The sequence below is a fragment of the Crinia signifera genome, chromosome 8 (assembly GCF_055691185.1).
Source record: "Crinia signifera chromosome 8, ASM5569118v1, whole genome shotgun sequence".
Classification (NCBI taxonomy): Eukaryota; Metazoa; Chordata; class Amphibia; order Anura; family Myobatrachidae; genus Crinia; species Crinia signifera.
In genome coordinates this window covers 110,674,859-110,692,123 of record NC_139224.1, presented here as the reverse complement: position 1 = coordinate 110,692,123, position 17,265 = coordinate 110,674,859, and the positions used below count along the sequence as shown (strand labels likewise).

Here is a 17,265-nt window from a genome sequence, read left to right as displayed (position 1 = left end):
TCAGGCTGCGGCAGCATCTTCTGGACATGGCCGCAGAGGTGCAGAACGTTTGTGACCTCCTGCTCTGATTTTTTTTTTTAAATAGTTTGTTCTATAGTAATACATTTTTGTCATAAAAGTTAGAAGTGGTCTGTGTGTTATTGTTTTATTTTACAGTATAAGTATAACTATAAGTATATAAGTATAAATAATGCTGTTTATTTATGTAAGGTGCAAAAGGTATATACATATGCATACATAACACATGGGCGTAAAGGGGCAAGAAAGAATGTTGTGTACTTAGCACGATGAAAGGGTTAATCTAAAGTGGTATTAAAGTGTTTAATTATCAATTAGATAAATAATAGATGACCATTAAAAACAATCCCTTTTGAATGAGGTAGCCTAATTGCATAAGTGGGTCATGTTACAGATTTGGGTGTTCTGATAATAGTGGGGATTTGTGCGTAAATACACCGCATCGGTGCGTACGGCCAGGTTCCCGTCCGTTCTGACGCGGTAAGACCGTGCTTACGCTGTAAGACCGTGCCGAATCTGTGCGTGTCCACCGCACACGCAAGGTTTGTATGTCGTCCGTACACACGCCCTCTTCTTAAACAGTGAGTCCGTCCGAATGCGGAGGCTCGTGGGCATTTCTACGGACGATGTCCGCACAGCGTGGCGTGCGGCCCGCTACGTAAGAATTCGGGAAAGTATGCACCGATCAGAATAAGGGCCCTAGTTCTGAACTAAAGAACAGGGTCTTAGTCCAAAGCTTGGTGGCTTAGAGGATTGGTGGAGGGGTCCCAACGCGTTTCGTCCAGCTGTGGACTTCTTCAAGGGGAGCAGGATCCTGCACGTATTTTATATATATTTTATATATATTTTATATGTTAGCTGTGAAAATTCATTTTTTTTTAGATTGAACTCATCATATTGCTGTGGTCATATTTGAAATTAAGTAAGATCAGGCGCCTGTTTTCTCTCCCCCCCCCCCCCCAATATATATATATATATATATTTAGGTGAAAGAAAACGGGTGCCCTCCGGTATGCAGCACTGCGGCTACTGTACATACACTTCTGGGGGATGGCGGCACTCCAAATAATAAATGTCCACACTCAGGTAGTATCCTACCTGAGTGTGGACATTTATAATTTGGAGTGCCGCCATCCCCCAGAAGTGTATGTACAGTAGCCGCAGTGCTGCATACCGGAGGGCACCCGTTTTCTTTCACCTAAAACCAAGCTTTGCCAGCATTTGCCACAGTTGGAGTGCCGCCCATCATCATTCCCAGTCAAATATTTCAGTCCCAGAGGACTAAAGAAGAGCAAACATAGTTCCACTGCACAAAAGCGGAAGCAAAGAAGAAGCAAGTAATTACAGACCAGTGAGCCCCCCCCCCAGAGCTGCTTCAAATTATTTCACGGGCTGCTTTTAATTCCCATTCCACCCCTAGATGTGGCAGTGTGTGGGTGACACAGACTGGGTGACTGAAGATGATAATATCATTATATACAGTTTTTGGTTTTGAGTTAGAGAAATTACAGGACAGTGCTACAGTACATGCTATATGTCAGGCAGGGGCGCAACAGCCATTTTTCCGGTGATTTCTGCAGCACTGAAGTAGTAAAATTGCATTTCTATTTTCTGCATGATTATGCAATGTGTATTCTTTTATATAGTTAGGGAGACATTGGGGCATACAGTCTATGGGCTCTACATGGCTTTGGTCTCGTCTCCTCCACTTCTTATAATAGGCTCTTGAACATTTTCAGCTCCAGGCCCATGGGACTATTAATAGGTTGAAGCTGTGTGTGATGGAAGTTATTGTAACACCCACGCCGAGCAGTCCTTCTCAGCTCCCACTTCATGTGCTCCTCCTCACCTCATTATTCCCATTTCAGCAGACCCCTCACCCTGTCCTATAAATATAGAAGAAGCTATCTATATAAATAGATATTTATCTCTGAAGGGATTCAGCCATTTAGGGATTTAGGACACCAAAATGAAATGGTTTATTTTCTATATATATACAGTTTCTTGTATAGCGCAGCATATTTCATTGTGCTTTATAATTGGAATTACTCTATGTTTTGACAGTGCAATATTCTCCAATGCAGTTTGCGACCAGTTCATGACAAGTGGGAGGGGTCCCCTGTCCAACATTCCCTGGGCCCAGCGAAGGTTTAATCCAGCACTGTGTGTGTGAGGCAGTGGCGGATTCAGGGGGGGGGGGAAGGTACCCGGGCACGTGCCCCCCTGTCATTTCATTTTGTAGCTGAGGATCAGGGCTTTCCAACGAGCCCAGCCCCATGTCTCTAGCCCCCCGGGAACCGGAGATATCGCCTGGTAAAGCTGTAACGTTTTTTCCCCATAGGATAATATGGGACCCGTCAATTCCGTCCCCGACCCGGTTCCGACGGTTGCCAGTTCCCGCCCTGGCATCACAGAAGCTTGTGGTTGATCTCATTCAATTCCAAATCGCTGGGCCTTCAATATGATACCAGGCTGGTCCATATCGGTCAATCGGTTCCAGAGATATTGCGTGTAAACCGATTTTTTTATTTTTGAAATGTAATTTCATGGCTGTTCATATTCTTTGAGGGCAGATTACTCTGGAACCAAACGTTCCAATTTCACTGGACCAAAATCATTCAAAGCCCACTCAAAAGTTGTTCAATATGATACTCATGTAAATGGGTCAGTTGCTTCCAAAGATATAGCCGGTTAAATGAGATAACTGGTTAAAGGGGGGGGGGGGGTGGTTTTCTCTCCCCCTCACACCAGAAAATGCAGGGACTAGGCTGGTGTAAAAGGAACCAAACTGGGAATGCATTTTCTGGTGTGAAAGGGGTATTATTTCAAATAGCCGGTACCTGCAGTGCTCTGAATACAGCCAGGCTCTGCCACTGTCAGTGGCTATCGCTTCTGCCTGGCGGCGGCTGTCCCCCATTTACCGCGAGCAGGTATTCCCCCTTGGCAATGAACATGTAATCCCACATGGCAACGAGCATGGAACCTCTGGCAATGAGCATGGAACCCTTGGCAATGAGCATGTAGATAAGCAGCACTTATGTAGCATAATTTTTAATAGGCATTATGGTGTTTGGCATAATACATAATGGACATAATGGCGTGTAACTTAACGTGTAATGGACATTATGGTGTAAATGTTTAATGCGTGCCTTTGGTGGACAATGTCCCTGTTTATGAAGCGTATTGTGAATTTTGGCTTAATCTGTGTGGCATTATGTGAATTCTGGCTCAATCCATGTGGCATTATGTGAATTTTGGCTCAATCTGTGTGGCATTATGTGAATTTTGTCTCAATCTGTGTGGCATTATGTGAATTTTGACACAATCCATGTGGCATTATGTGAATTTTGGCTCAATCCATGTGGCATTATGTGAATTTTGGCTCAAGTCGTGTGGCAGTATGTGAATTTTGGCTCAATCCATGTTGCATTATGTGAATTTTGGCTCAATCCATTTGGCATTATGTGAATTTTGGCTCAATCCGTGTGGCATTATGTGAATTTTGGCTCAATCCATGTGGCATTATGTGAATTTTGACACAATCCATGTGGCATTATGTGAATTTTGGCTCAATCCATTTGGCATTATGTGAATTTTGGCTAAATCCGTGTGATATTATGTAAATTTTGGCTCAATCCGTGTGGCATTATGTGAATTTTGACACAATCCTTGTGGCATTATTTGAATTTTGGCTCAATCCATGTGGAATTATGTGAATTTAGTTTCATTCCATTTGGCATCATGTGTAAGGGGGAAGTATAAAGGGTCTAGTATTTTGTTGCATAATGTGTAGAAGTTGTATATGGTGTTGTAGACTACACTCAAGGACACACCTCTGTTGAGTGACCACACCCCTTTTCCGGAGCGCGCCTTCGGCGCGCGTACAACTACATCCTTCGCTTTTGTTGCCATGGTGGGCCTGCGTACTTTAAATGCCAGCGCCTATTTTTAATCCCATTCCCACCCTCTCTCTGCCGCTCTCTTAGCATGTACACTGGCACCACTAACACTGCCCCTCCCCCACCTAAACCCTCTTTTATCATGGTGCCCCCCCTGTCATTTTATCCTGGATCCACCCCTGGTGTGAGGTGTATGGGGAGCCGGAGCTATTGACATCCCCCAATTAAGCTGCATTTACAGATGACGGGGGAAGCTGCTAGTGACCCACTGGAGCGAACATTGCTAGATTTTAACAATTTATCAACAAATTTGTTTTAAATGTTGTCTAGTGTGTACCCAGCATTAGTGTGCATGGAGGACTTGGGAATCCATGATCTATACAAAAAATAATTAATGAAGAGCTTCTAAACAGTGAATAATCAGTGTTTTACAATTATTTCCTGAGAAACTATGAGAACACAGTGATATCATGAGATACACTACGCTTTTTTGCCAACACTCGGTCACTGCAGTTTTAGTGCTCTTCAAAAAAATAGTTTTTATAAGATAACTATGGGGGTTATTCTAGTTCATTCTTTCTGACAAAATCCTTCTTAGATGGACAAAACCATGTGCACTGCAGGGGGGGCAGATGTAACATGTACAGAGAGAATTAGATTTGGGTGGGGTTTTTCTTCAAAGTGAGATCTATATTGCAGTGTAAAATAAAGCAGCCAGTATTTACCCTGCACAGAAACAAAATAACTCACCCAAATCTAATTCTCTCTGCACAAATCACATCTGCCCCACCTGCAGTGCACATGGTTTTGTCCATCTAAGAAGGATTTTGTCAGAAAGAATGAACTAGAATAAACCCCTATGTGACGAGTTATATATAATATATATATATATATAGAATACAGGAGTTATACAGTTACTCATTCATTGATCAGTAGATAAAATTAAAGACATTTACAGGGATAACAAATTACTTGTGAACTAGAAGCCTCTGTAAATGAGAGACAGATCACTATAGTAAAAACTAATATATATATATATATATATATATATATATATATATATATATATATATATATATATATATATATATATATATATATATATGGGGAACAGACTCTCTTATCGCGCCAATGATTCTGGTATATACTTTTGTTGGGGCTGCTGGACTCACATAGACCCCTGTTGGATGGGGACAAGGAGAATGTGGATAGCAGTTGTGGGTTGGCGCCCCTTTGTGCGATCTTCAATAATTAGATCTGTACAGATCTAATTATTGAAGATCGCACAAAGGGGCGCCAACCCACAACTGCTATCCATATATATATATATATACATCCATCTCTCCTTCCCTCTCTCTATTATATATGTTTTTTTTATTTAATTGATCCACCCTCAGACCTGGAGTCCCTGAACCTATTTCTCACAGAAAAATAGTACTATATTTATATATATATATATATATATATATATATATATATATATATATATATATATATATATATATATATTAGTATGGGCTCATCTATGTGGCAGCAGAATTATGGGTATAAACTGGAACTATATGGATAGATGATTATGACTGAGCTGCTGCGGGATAATACGTCACCCACACTGGTGATCGCATTACAGGAGGGATGGGCCGGGGTTCCTCCCGCCCATAGGGCAACGCAGGCATCCTCTAAGCACCGTCTTAGTATGCCACGCTGCATAGTGGGCGTGGACAGGAGCAATAGAAGCGCTAATTGGACACATCTGGCCGACGTACAAATCTCGGCTGCCAACCACAGATCCCGAATATGACACAGCCCCATGGGGAAGCACAGAGGCAGGACCTGATGTGTGAAGAGTTCGCAAGGCGCCAATCACAAGATGGCTGCTAACGTCACAAAGTGCCATGGAGGCACAGACAACTAACTGGCTGTGGGCGAGGCTCATTAAATATAAAAAGGTCACAAGGCGTAGGGGGGTGTGAGGGTGTACGAGAAGAATCCGGTCTGGGAGGTGAGTGTACAAGGCTGATATAATCAGTGCAGCCGCACGTCATTGACACATATGTGGCTCTGCTTCCACACTGCTGCCAATACATCAGGCTACGGGAGAGGGGACTCCAAGTGCTTCTGGACAACTGTAAGCAGTGACTTACAGTGAGTGTAGATTTGTTAGTCCTGAATGGGAAATTGTTAATGAGAGGTTGGGGATTGTGTGACTGGTGTTGGTACCCTCTGGGGGTATATGGGGAAGGGGGGGGGGGGTTTGGGGGTTGGTGTGTGATTGTGACCAGATGTGGTGTTATGGGAGGAGTGACATTTGGTACTTATATTATGTATTGTGGTCTATAAAGGAAGGTATGGAGGACTGTTGTCATGTACGTGTTGTAATGTGAACAGTGTTTAGCATCTGATGCAGTAATGATAGTGGAGATGTTATGAGTGAGATGTCACCATGTAGAATGCTTAAGAAGTTAAACCCAGTAGCTGTTTGGTTTGATATGTGTATTATTGATAACTAAGAATATTACTTTATCCTTGCAGCCTTTAGGATCCGAGTTATGGATGTGGATACGCTACGTCAGTGCCTGGATAAGGCTGGTCAGAGCCATGTGTTGCAATTTTGGGATGAGTTGTCCGAAACCCAGCGTTCTCATTTACTTGGGGAGTTGCAGGGCTTGGACTTTGTAGAGCTAAATGGCTTCTTCCGTAGAGCCATGGATGCATATTCTGTTTCTTTAGCACAAGAAAAAGTGGATGCCAGAATGGAGGCTGTGCCCCGAGAGGTACTTGGCAGTGTCACACGGGATAGAGAGCATCTTAAAGACTGGGAAGCTGAAGGTAATTCTGTTTCTTCTAGGATTTGTTATTGTTATGAAGTGGCCAGCATGTGGTGCTTACTGGCATCTCCTCTACTGTTCTGGGGTTATAGACTATTAAAAAAAAAAAAAAAAATTATTTAGGGACTAAACCTTTTCATATTATTTGTGTCACAAAAAAGTAACATTCCTGCATACACACCTATGCAATTATTGGGGCAATCAGACGATGTGAGGTGATCAGCCCGTTTACTTGCATAGATGTATGAAAACTCAAATGTCGTCATAAAGCGAAGTTTCCCATAGCCAGGGCAGCCGAGAGAGGAGGAGGGGGGGGGGGGGGGGCAGGTACTAATTACCCAGGCCCTGGGTTGCTGGAGGGGTCCGTCAGGGGCCCGGTCCGACTCCCCCCTCCCCCCTCCTGGCATCAGCACACATACAGCACATGCTGTAGGTGTGTGCTGCTGCTAAGTTTACAGGTTTTTTATTCACCCCCTCTAAACATTTTGGGGGCGTGGCCTAAGCACAGGAGGTGGCCTCACCTCCCACACTTAGGCCACGCCCCAAAATGTTACCGGGGCCCGGCATTCCTCTCGGCTACCCTGCCCATAGCAATAAATATGCTTCTATAGTAGCCATCCTTAATCTAGCACAGTCTATACAATGATCATTTGGGCCTCTTCTCCACTTTGTCTTTCTGGAATAGTAATAGCTGTGGGTTGCAGGATTATTATTATTATTATTATATATAACACACACACACACACACACACACACACACACACACACACACACACACACACACACACACACACACGAAGCGGAGGCACTCAAGGCAAATGAAATAAAGACTCAGAACTCAGCCTGTTTCAGTCTACGTTTCAATGGTCCTCTGCCATTTTCATCAGGACAAAATGGCAGAGGACCATTGAATTGTAGACTGAAACAGGCTGAGTTCTGAGAACTCCTGGTTTGCAGTGGAGTAAGCATCCATATTCGCCTACTGTGGATTCTATTGTATCTGATTTTATTTGCTGAGTGTGAGAAAGGAAGCCCTTTCCCTCTAGCCTGTGGGTTAAACCCACACCTTGGATCCCACTCCCTTGGTTATATACACCTTCTTGTCCTCTGAAGGAGTTATATTTGGATTTTTATCCTTGGCGTTAAACTTCTGTATCCACCCACACTGATTTTAACTGTACGTGTAAAGGAACATTGTCCATTATTGCCTTTGTCTGGATTTCTGGCCGTATCTGGCCTTGCCTTTGCCCCTGATGAAGTCGTGTAGATGAAACGCGTCGGGCTTCCAATAAAGAACTGCTTTTTACATTCGAGGTCTTCGGTATTATTTTGAAGTATACGAACACTCCGTCTGAATATAAGTGACCGCAGGATCACACCAATTTGGGACTATTTACCCTTTCTGGCTAGGTGGTACCATTTGAGCGCACTCTGGACACCCCCCTTTTTTGTGTATACATAATTTTTTTTTTTTTTTAACATGACTCTTCCCAATGTTTTTAAGGGACATCCAGGGGCTAAATTAACCTGGGTTTGCCTTTAAATTACTTTACTATTATAGTGCATTAGATTGTTAAATAGTTTTTAGGATCATTGGCCTGACCTCTCAGTCCTGTATTGATGTGTTTTTTTTTTTTTCCCCTTAAGCCTTTAATCATTCATAGTTTATCTATTTCTCCAGGTTTTAGTCAGATTGCTCAAGGTAAAGTTGCTGTGTTGCTGTTGGCTGGTGGACAGGGAACCCGCTTGGGGGTGTCCTATCCAAAGGGCATGTATGATGTGGGCCTGCCTTCCTCCAAAAGTCTCTTCCAGATACAAGCTGAACGTATCTTAAAGCTACAGAGACTGGCTAAGAAGCAACATGGGAAAGACTGCATCATTCCTTGGTGAGCTGGTGTCTGGTCTTATATGGATGTTTTCAGTATTTTAGACAAAAGTGCTTTGTAATGACCCTGTTACTACTGACATTGGTGGCAAATAGCAGGAAGTAGTAGTAGACCTTGACACAGGGCTGTTAGCAGGGTCAATTGTCACAGAATCATTTACTACAAGAACTATACAAGGAGTCCTAGATTAGCTGTGTTGAATCCACTGCTGGTCACACACATGGACTTATGTAGATGTTTTGGCAGAGAAAGAGGGCTATCCCAAATAATACATGCAATAAATGCATTGCTACCTGCAAAAGAGCTGTGGTGTGATAGGGCGGCCGGCATTGAGTTACTGGTGACAAATGCCAGGGGGGCCTCCTTACAATATAGTAGACAAGACTGCTGCACATCTATTTCTACATGCAATACTGACCGAGTGGGGCCACACATCAGCATTGCATATAGCTGCACACTATGCGATTCATTTTTTTTTTTTCTATGCGAGTTTGACTGACTCTTTATTCTGTTATTAACCTGTTGAATGATGCTGCAACATGGGTAGGAGTTGGTATCGGCATAAAGGAGACCTACCTCCTTAGAAGACCACACCTGAGTGTGAAGCATTTTTCAATATTTACAGCCTTTAACGGTTTTCAGAAACTTATTTTGCTTTGACTGCCCTGTAGATCCTCTTCTCGGAAGTTAAGCTATCTAGGAAAACGCATGCCTATATATTAAATTCCAAGAAACCAGATGCAATGCGAGGTGGATAAACCTGTGATGCGTTGTCCATGGGTAACCACATGCTAGTGACCTTCAGCCAAGATGTGTATAACTGGGGGTATTCATTCCCCCATAGAAACCTGAGGGCTGTGGGAATGGGGGGATACGATACATTAAGGGAACACTAAATATTTGCAGTTAACCCGATAAACGGGTGTTTTCTGTGAATAGGCCACATTTATTTAATGATAAATGGACCCCTTAAGGTGCCCATTCACTAGAAAGATCTGTGATCGTAAGATGTGCGCATAAATTAGCCTTGAAATGTTTTTTTCCGTCCTGGACAAAAGATTTCAGGCAAGCGCATCTTTACCAAAGATTTTTCTTAAGATCCTGTGTGCGTTCCTATGAATCTTTTGTTAAATCTTCTGATCTTTTGTGCAGCACGTAAGATCAGAAGATTCAGCTAAAGATCCACGGGAGCGAGCATTGGACCAAAATTGGCCGATTTCCGATAAATCGGCGCACACACACACACACACACACACACACTTCTTCTAATTCAATTTAAGTATGTTTGTTCTTTTTGGAACCCTGTCTTGTTTACACTTTATTAGGGCTTTTCATTGACCCGATATGTTCATTTTAGAAGCTTTTGATCTAATTAACTCTGATAAGTCTTTTGTTTTTGATGGCATGAGAACCAGATAACATTGTGGTTTTTAAAATAACTTTTCTTCCATATCAACCTAAACAAATTGTGAAAATCCAATGTGTCAAGTTGATTCAGTCGCTGAGGATTAATGTGTACATTGTGTTCTAGTGCAGAAGATTTCTGTAGAGGTTCTATACATGTCTATGGTTATTTGTTTTTAGTGAATACACTGTTGGATTTAGTGACTCATCTGTGTTTTCTATATGTTGATTTTAAATGGCGAAATGTAATAGGATGAGAGATTTGGTAAGAAATTTCCAGTGATTTTATTTTTTTTCCTTTTTTTTAAAGCGGCAATCATTTGAAGTGTAAATGATTGCCACTTTAAAAAAAAAAAACCTGGAGATTTCTTTCCAAGTCTCTCACTTTCTGAATCTCACATCCTATTAAATTTCCCCCAAGTCTGTGGCACTGGTAGAACCCTACTTCTGCATTTTCTGGATATGTTGGCTCTGGACTCTTTTAAATTCTAGGTCTACAACTGAATTTATCCTGAACCTGATGTTTATTATGTTTTGAAGTTGAAACTACTATGACTTAATTCAGAGATTATTCTTTGTCTTACAGGTACATCATGACTAGCGGCCGGACTATGGAGTCCACGCGTCAATTCTTCCAGAAACATCATTATTTTGGATTAAACGAAAATAATATAATACTATTTCAGCAGGGAATGCTGCCAGCCATGAGCTTGGAAGGAAAGGTCCTTATGGAGGAGAAGGGCAAGCTCGCCATGGCTCCAGGTTAGATTATCAGTTGGCATTTACATAAGCCACAGGTGGATCTAGATCCTGGATAGCTTTTTCTGTAACAAACTGTCTTCTCTTATATGCAGATGGTAATGGAGGACTGTATAGAGCCTTGGGTGCACATGGAGTGCTGGAAGATATGGAGAGGCGAGGAATAGAGTACATGCATGTTTACTGTGTAGACAATATCTTGGTGAAGGTGGCAGATCCCGTGTTTATTGGATTCTGTGTGGACAAGGAGGCAGATTGTGGGGCAAAGGTATGAATGTGACTACAGTGAAACCTATTGAAACTCCACAGTTAGTCAGACTGATGCATTTATTTCCCCCTGTTATTTCAGGTGGTAGAGAAGATGAATCCCACAGAGCCAGTGGGTGTGGTTTGTCGTGTTGATGGTGTGTATCAAGTAGTGGAATACAGTGAGATCACACTGGCCACAGCCCAAAAAAGGAGCGCCGATGGAAGACTTCTGTATAATGCTGGCAATATTGCCAATCATTTCTTCACCAGGCGTTTCCTACAGCAAGTGGTGGAGTAAGTGACTTAATAGCATATGTCTGAGTTACAGACCGGGCAAGTACATGTAATGAATGTTGGACACTTGCATTTAGATTCTAGATTAGTCAGATGGCAAATGTAAAAGATTGTGATCTAATAACTTGTCTTCAAAATGATTTGCAGGGTCCATGAACCTAAGCTACAACACCATGTTGCGGTGAAGAAAATCCCTCATGTGGACCCACAGGGTTTGCTGGTTCACCCAGAGAAACCCAATGGAATAAAGATGGAGAAATTTGTCTTTGATATCTTCCAGTTTACAGAGTGAGTGAAAGCTAAATACTTCTGTATTAGGTGCCCCTCTATTCTCTCTTTGCTGGAGTTAAGGTGCCCATACACGGTACAATTATTGTATACAATATCGCATCGCACAGGTTTTGCAATGAGATGAGATCTAGTATAAAAAGTATGTGCTGCGCATACTTTTTGTACTAGATCTCCTCTCATTGCAAAACCTGTGCGATGCAATATTGTACAGTGTATGGGCACCTTAACTCCAGACACACCATGTTTATATGTAAGTGCTCTATACTGAGCCAGACAGTGGGGAAACTGGGCATGCATAATACAGATAGTTTTATTGCCTATCCCTCCTCCTAACCTCTTTTGATCCTGCCTCCGTTCCTACTTATCCTATTGTTTTTTGTTTGTCCACCCATCTCCTTTTTAGTATATTAACTCTTATGAGTAGGGCCCTCCTTCCTCACGTACTCACCCTACCTCTTTACCTCACCTGTGCTCCTGTCCTGTTCTTCCCTTCCTTTACTTCATCTTCAGTCTCCTCGACAATTTCGACACCTACTTCAGAACTGATGCTGATTTTAGTTCTACCAGCTATACCCCTATTTATGCCGTATTTTATCAACACACCCTGTACGTTACCTTGTAATTTGTTTGCTTTGTACGGCGCTGCAGACACTTTGTGGCGCCTTATAAATAAAGATAGTGAATGTGTCTTGCTAATTCTCATGTCTCTCATGTACAGGAAGTTTGTGGTGTTTGAGGTGCTTCGTGAGGAGGAGTTCTCACCTTTAAAAAATGCAGATAGCCAAAATGGAAAGGACAACCCAAGTACTGCCCGCCATGCCCTTCTGTCCCTACATCACTGCTGGGTCCTTAATGCTGGAGGACACTTTGTGGATGAGAACGGCAGTCGAATTCCAGCAATTCCCCTGTGAGTAACAACATCGCAGAAAAGCCATCTGAATGTACATTTATATTGGTTTTACATTAAATGAATTTCTAATAAACCTAGCTAGGGGTGAGAGATCTGCTGTGCAGATTCTTGACACTGTATAAGTATTTTTATTCGAGAAAATGGTGCCCCCCTCTCCTCACTGACTATTTCCATTAGTACTAGTGTTCATTCTAGCACCCGCCAGCATTGAAAACCCATGCAATTCCTCTTCCCTGCCTGGGGTGTCGCTGTTTGCTGTGATGTTTCTAGCACATATCTGGTTTGCATATCAGTGCTGAGATACAGATCACACTGTGCTAGAAGCACTACAGCAGACAGTGACACCCCAGGCAGGGAAGAGGAACTGCATGTGTTTTCAAAGCTGGTGGGTGCTACAATATACACTAAGTACACAGAAGCATTGTTACCTGGATTAGTCATAACCCTTTCAGACATGCGTAAAAACCCAACATTTTTCACGTGCACAATCCCGAGACTAGTGTATGTCTGAATGGCTCTACCTGGGATTTTAGTTGAATAAAATCTCAGGTCCTGCGCACCAGCAATGGACCAGGGATTTTTAAAAACCAGGGATTGTACCGGGTTTAAAATTCCAGGTGGTATATCTGAAAAGGGTATCATTGAGGTCTATTCTTTATAGAGTATGCACCTATGGATAATACTGTCTTTGCTCCTTATTTATTAATTGTGGGGGGAGCAAAATGGATGTTTTTCACTTTTTTTTTTTCTGTTTTAGCGTGGTTAATAGGCTAGGTATTTGGAGCCCCCTCCCCTTGCTGTGCATGCATTGTGGACGCTGCTAAAAGACTTGACACATTGGGCCTTATTTTGGTTCATTCTTTCTGACAAAATCCTTCTTAGATGGACAAAACCATGTGCACTGCAGGGGGGCAGATGTAACATGTGCAGAGAGAATTAGATTTGGGTGAGTTATTTTGTTTCTGTGCAGGGTAAATACTGACTGCTTTATTTTTACACTGCAATATAGATCTCACTTTGAAGTAAAACCCCACCCAAATCTAATTCTTTCTGCACATGTTACATCTGCCCCCCTGCAGTGCACATGGTTTTGCCCATCTAAGAAGGATTTTGTCAGAAAGAATGAACCAAAATAAGGCCCATTGTGATGACCTGTGGATGTACCACTATTGTTGCTGTAGCTCTAGTCTGAACCAAATAGATTTTTAAAATCCAGACTGCACATGTTACGCCAGTCTGATATGACCTGTCCTTATCTACGATCTCTCAGTTCTCTGCCAGAACTACAAATCTTACTGGTAACTATCTGCTCTTCTAAAGATAACATACAAATACCCCTTTTACTAGTAAAATTAAAAACTGCTTCCATTCCCATTTGAATTTTATATCCATCTCCGTGGTAGTAGTTATGCTGATTTATACCCCTTTTAGACATACTACCCGGGTTTTTAAAAATCCCGGGTCCATTGCAGGTGCGCAGGACCTGGGATTTTAGAGTACTAAATTCCCGGTGTAGGGCCTTTCAGACATACCCTGGTCCTGGGATTTTGCCGTATGTCTGAAAAGGGTATAAACTTCTTAGCTGTTGGTTTTTGCCTCTGGTACAACCTTTTGGCTTGGCTTGATCTGTGTACTTCTATAGTGACCATAGCTTTTTTTTTTTTTTTTTTCAACCTCACACTCCTGGCACTTTCAGCCTGTTCTAAAGAAAGATACCATCCAGTATTTTCACATGTTTATCTTTAAAACAGCCACCCCAGACAAGAGCACGGAATCACTCAGGACCACTCACAGAACAAGTAACTATGGTGCAGGGTCTTGCTACTAACAGGAGCCTTTGCTTCATGGTGAAGGGAATTAATATCACAGTTATTCCGTCTTTTCTCTCTCCTTGTTCATTCACTTGAATGCTGGAACCACAAAGCGTAATATTTGCATGTGTACGACTAGCTGAAATCTTTATGGGTATTGTATAAGGGTGATGTACAGTCATGTACAGTCAAACCTAGGACAACATTATGGTTGCATCTCTTAGTGGCTACTAGACTTTCATTTTGCCAAATCTATTCAATAGCTACTTGCTATGGGTTACAAGCATGGTACGGTTTGTCCTTCCTTCTCTGGTTTGGACTTTGCACACTTTACAATTGATCGGTAACTATTTAAGTTTAGACCTGAAGCGGGCCAATCTCCTCTGCATTACCATGATCAAAGCCATTCGGCTTCATTATTACAAGTTCTCTCCCCTTGTCTGTGCAGAGGAGTATTGGCCTTCCAAGGGGCTCATACTTCTATAGTTGGAGACTTTTACCAAATGCAGCAGTAAAACTTCACTGACAGATCTGCAGTGTCCTCCAGTCTGATTGCCGACAACTAATGGGCAGCTGTGCCCAAAGTAAAGCTGACTGGACCAGTTAACCTCTAGATAAATGGTTTATGCCCAGCTTCTCTGTAGGCCTCTCAGTGAACTACTTGGTTACTAATGACAATATGCATGATCTTTTACCTTTGCCTTATTTCTTATAGTTCTGTCTTCCACATTTTGGCTGAGGAATGGATCCTGTCTCATTTCTAATGCTGCCAAACACTATGTAACGGGTCTGCAGATCTAGTTGCCCATGCTGACACTACACCTTTATTTGTTTTCCTTTTAGCATGAAGGAAGTGGGTGACCTACCCATTCAGTGTGAGATATCGCCGCTGGTCTCTTATGCTGGAGAGGTAAGTTCTGCTCTTGCAGCCTGGAGGCTTCAAAACTTTTTCATGTATTTGGAACCATTTACCGGTCTGTGGTCTATTTGTACTAGAAGTATTGTGTGAAGTCCTTATAGGTAGTGAACACATAACATAATAATTTGGGTATTGATTGCAAAGCAGCCTTATGCTATTTCATCATGTGAAACCTGCACAATATATTCATCTGGCTGCCCAATCACAAGGAATTTCTGTTAGTTGATTTTCTTTTAAAGTTTGACCAATAAAACAGCCGCTAAGTGACCTATGGAGATAGCCTGTCATATAGGCATGTTTTGGGAGTGGTGCAGGCAGGTCTGATAGTGGTTGCATTCAGGGCCACAGAATTTCTCACATAAGAGGCCATATTCATGCGAGACTCACCACCACCTATACTGTATGTGTGGTAAAACCAATGTTGTGTCTTATGATGTGCCATGCAGTATAACCATCACTGAAAGTGGGCATCTGTCATTGATCACACGAAAATGGCTATATGGTGGCATTTGCATAATGTCAGACATGCAACCGTCAAGACCCAAGCACAGATGCATCTGGCTCAGATTCGATATGCAAGACTCTAGAATACCTTTTTGTGTGGTGGACAGACTAGGGCTTCCAGGAACACTACCGCAGAACACACTCGTGGTTCCCATGCATAATATCTTCCTATCAAATATGCTGAACTTGTATCTATTATACTTTTTTAAATCTTAAAATGTTTTTCATTTAACCGATGAATTTATGGTGTGCTGCCTGGTAACTGCATACTGTGATCCATTGTATGGGGATGTACTGTATATCCCTAGGGGTTATATTTACTAAAGTGTGTTCTGAGGTTTTCCATACCAACCCGATTTTGGCAATTTTCTTCTAGAACAGTGGCTCTGAACCTTGGTTCTCAAGACGACCCCCCCCCCCCCCCAACAGTACACGATTTCCAGGTCACCCAGCTGGTGCACAGGTGCCCTTATTATTCACTGACACTTTAAAAGATCACAGGTGGAGCTAGTTATTTCACCTGTGATTCTGTGTGGAGACTAGAATTCTGCACTGTTGGGGGGGTCCTGAGAATCACTGTTCTAGATAAGTACAATATGACTGGTTGCTATGGGCAACATCTCTACTTATAAAAAAAACAGTTCCCCCTGCAATATGGATATTTGCCCATACGTTACACATGCATAGGGCTGCATGTTTAAAATAAGCGTTACTCTTTTTAGCGCTTACTTGCCCCAGTCCTATACCTAGTTCAAGAGATTCTTCTAGAAGCAGACGGATTATGTTATACATACAACTCTGCATTTACTGCTAATTGAACTGCATGCCTTTTATTCAAATTGTCCTATATGACTCAGAATCCCCCCATAGATGTGCACAGGTATGGAGCATGCGCTGTGCTGGAAAACTTAAATAGACTTCCATGCAACTCTGTACTGTTCCTGAAGTCTCCATTTTTAGTTGGTAACATAATCGTGTATATAATGGCTTCTATTAATACTTGAAACTCCCCCCCTCCCCCTCCCCTTATTATTTTTTTTTTTTTTTCCCTCTACCCCTATTTAGGGACTGGAGCTGTATGTCCAAAATCAGGAGTTCCACTCCCCACTCACAATAGATGAAAACGGAGTCCATCAGTGCGTGAAGAACGGCATCTCACTGTGAAGCAGAGCATTAAGTTGGCCTCCTCTATGGTGGGGGACTATGTGGATTTGAAAGGTACTTGAACAATAGGAATCCCATGGGTCTCCCTGCTCAGTCTGTGCCTGTACAGGACATTTTAGCTTACATCTTAAATGCCAAACCTATAAGAATATTTGTATTTATAGCAGACTCTATATGGAGGTAAATAATAACTATTTTTTTAAAATGTGTACATTTAAATTTATTTTATTGGTACTGTATAATATTTTACTGTCTTTATTCATTTGTGTATTTAATTGCTGAGGGGATTTTTATTTTTCCCCCGAATAAATAAAATAAACTTTAGCAGT

The 17,265-nt window shown here is 42.1% G+C and overlaps 1 protein-coding gene across 4 annotated transcripts; it reads left to right on the top strand.

Annotated features, from left to right (window-relative positions):
• The first annotated feature begins 5,698 nt into the window (after positions 1-5,698).
• On the top strand, positions 5,699-17,265 carry UAP1 (UDP-N-acetylglucosamine pyrophosphorylase 1). Of its 4 annotated transcripts, none has more exons than XM_083156973.1 (11): positions 5,699-5,919; positions 6,450-6,746; positions 8,427-8,631; positions 10,622-10,797; positions 10,890-11,062; positions 11,144-11,337; positions 11,485-11,625; positions 12,347-12,535; positions 14,290-14,337; positions 15,193-15,259; positions 16,838-17,265. In XM_083156973.1, the coding sequence occupies exons 2-11, from the start codon at positions 6,467-6,469 to the stop codon at positions 16,934-16,936; spliced, it is 1,572 nt and encodes a 523-aa protein (XP_083013099.1). In that variant the 5' UTR covers positions 5,699-5,919; positions 6,450-6,466; the 3' UTR covers positions 16,937-17,265. The 4 variants fall into 4 exon arrangements, with proteins under 4 accessions (XP_083013099.1, XP_083013101.1, XP_083013100.1 ...); XM_083156975.1 differs by having other exon boundaries at positions 5,699-6,045; XM_083156974.1 differs by having other exon boundaries at positions 5,699-6,062.